The sequence below is a fragment of the Chinchilla lanigera genome, unplaced genomic scaffold, assembly GCF_000276665.1.
Source record: "Chinchilla lanigera isolate Chin_1 unplaced genomic scaffold, ChiLan1.0 scaffold00024, whole genome shotgun sequence".
In the NCBI taxonomy this organism is placed as follows: Eukaryota; Metazoa; Chordata; class Mammalia; order Rodentia; family Chinchillidae; genus Chinchilla; species Chinchilla lanigera.
In genome coordinates, this window is record NW_004955425.1 from 3,329,765 (window position 1) to 3,332,030 (window position 2,266).

At 36.8% G+C, this 2,266-nt stretch overlaps 1 protein-coding gene across 1 annotated transcript; it reads left to right on the top strand.

Annotated features, from left to right (window-relative positions):
- The first annotated feature begins 830 nt into the window (after positions 1 to 830).
- LOC102014806 (jerky protein-like) lies at positions 831 to 1,913 on the top strand. Its single transcript, XM_005385847.2, has one exon. It carries the CDS (start codon positions 831 to 833, stop codon positions 1,911 to 1,913), a length of 1,083 nt encoding a protein of 360 aa, XP_005385904.2.
- The last annotated feature ends 353 nt before the right edge of the window (positions 1,914 to 2,266 follow it).

Genomic DNA, 2,266 nt, shown 5'->3' on the forward strand with positions numbered 1-2,266 from the left:
AGAAAAAGCTGGTTCCCAACAGGAATTTATAAAGTAGTTACTTGAAATGAGACCCAAAACACAAACCAAATAAAAGAAATACCTCACTGGAATGTCTAAAATGTGTTTCAATTTTGAATTTGATTAAAAATAATTGAATCATAGTTTAAAAAGAAGCAAACCCAAATCTTTCAAATGAGTGAATAGTGAAATTTTGTGGGGATTTTAGGCACATATCTGAAGAGCTCCTTTTTTTATTGTTCATAAAGGAGTAATAAATAACCATACAAATAAGTACCAAACAGGTGAGTTCATGTAGAAAGGGAAATCTGTATTCCATAACTATAAACTTAAGACTTCTAACATGTTGTCAAGACATTTCCATGTTATCCAGCATGGGGTTCACCTACTATGCCAGTCACACAGCCAAGAATGTCAGGTTCCTTTGCTAAAAATATCCCAACTTATATCATCTTGGCAGACAACACACACACACACACAAAATCTGTCCAATAAAGTGACCAAATTTTATGAGATTGAATATAAGCAGAAGGGACATGTAATAGTTGAATAATCTTGAACACTAATTAAGCCTCAATCTTTTCACCTTTAAAATGATATTTTTAACACAGGTCCACAATCTCTGCTCTGCAATTCCAAAATAAGACAGAAACAGAAAGCACTCTGAAACCCAAAAGTATTTTGCACATCTGGCACCAGGACTATTTGGCCACAAAACCTACCATGAATAACCATGGAGCCTCTATTTTTTCAGCACTCAGATCCATCCATCACATATGACTCTGTTACTTGCTGACACTTTGTGACTTACAGATTAATAGTATTGGAAAATGTCCAAAAGAGTGAATTTTGTACCTATGGTTAACAGTGAAAGGAAGAAAAGGAAGCATCTGTCTTTGTCAATAGCTCAGAAAGTAGAGTTATTGCAGAAGCTTGATGCTGGTGTGTCCGTGAGACATCTTACTGAAGAGTATGGTGTGGGAACCACCACCATATATGACCTAAGGAAACAGAAAGACAAGTTGCTGAAATTTTATAGTGACAGTGATAACCAAGAGCTAATGAAAAGTAGAAAAACATTGCACAGGGCCAAAAATGAAGATCTTGACCGTGTGTTGATTGAATGGATTCGACAGCAAAGAAGTAAAGATATGCCACTAACTGGTTTATTGGTCATGAAACAAGCTAGAATATACCACGAGGAACTGAACATTGAAAGTGCGTGTGAGTATTCAGAAGGCTGGCTGCAGAAATTTAAAAAGCGTCATGGTATCAAATATCTTAGAATGTGTGGTGAAAAAACTTCTGATCATGAAACTACTGAAACTTACATTGATGAATTCGCTAAGATAATATCTGATGAAAACCTTAGCCCTGAACAAATTTACAATGCTGATGAGACAGCTCTGTACTGGTGTTATGTTCCTAGAAAAACCTTAACAATGGCTAATGAAAGGTTACCAACAGACCTCAAGGATGCTAAGCAAAGATTAACTGTTCTTGGGTGTGCTAATGCTGCAGGCACACACAAAATAAAATTGGCAGTGATAGGAAAAAGCCTAAATCCAAAGTGTTTAAAAGATGTGGGCAGTTTACCTGTGCATTATTATGCAAACAAGAAAGCATCAGTAACAAGAGAAATCTTTTCTGACTGGCTCAATAAGCACTTTGTGCCAGCAGCGCGAGCTCATTGCAAGCAATCTGGACTGAAAGACAATTGCAAAATTTTACTGTTTCTAGACAACTGTTCTGCACATCCCCCTCCAGAACTTCTTGTGAAAAGTAATGTTTTCAGCATTTACCTTCCCCCTAATGTAACATCTATAATACAGCCCTGTGACCAAGGAATTTTGCGCTCCATGAAAAGCAAGTATAAACAATTTTTTTTTGAACAGCATGCTTGCTTCGGTTAACAGAGGCCTTAAAATCCAGGATTTCCTGAAAGAGTTTAGTCTTAAGGATGCCATCTATGCAGTTGCTAATGCTTGGAATGATATTGATAAGTCAACATTAACAAATGCTTGGCACAGACTTTGGGCTACAATGATGTTTGAAAATGACCTTGCTGATGAAGATTTTGAAAGCTATAACGACTCAAATGAGAAGATGATGATATCAAAACTCATTACTTATGCCAAAAGCTTATCAGCTGAAAGTGTAAATAAGTTAGAAGAAGCTGACATTGAAGAAATACTGAACATTGACAATGATGCCCCTGTTGTGCATCCTCTGAGCGAGGGGGAAATTGCTAAGGTGGGCCTATGTA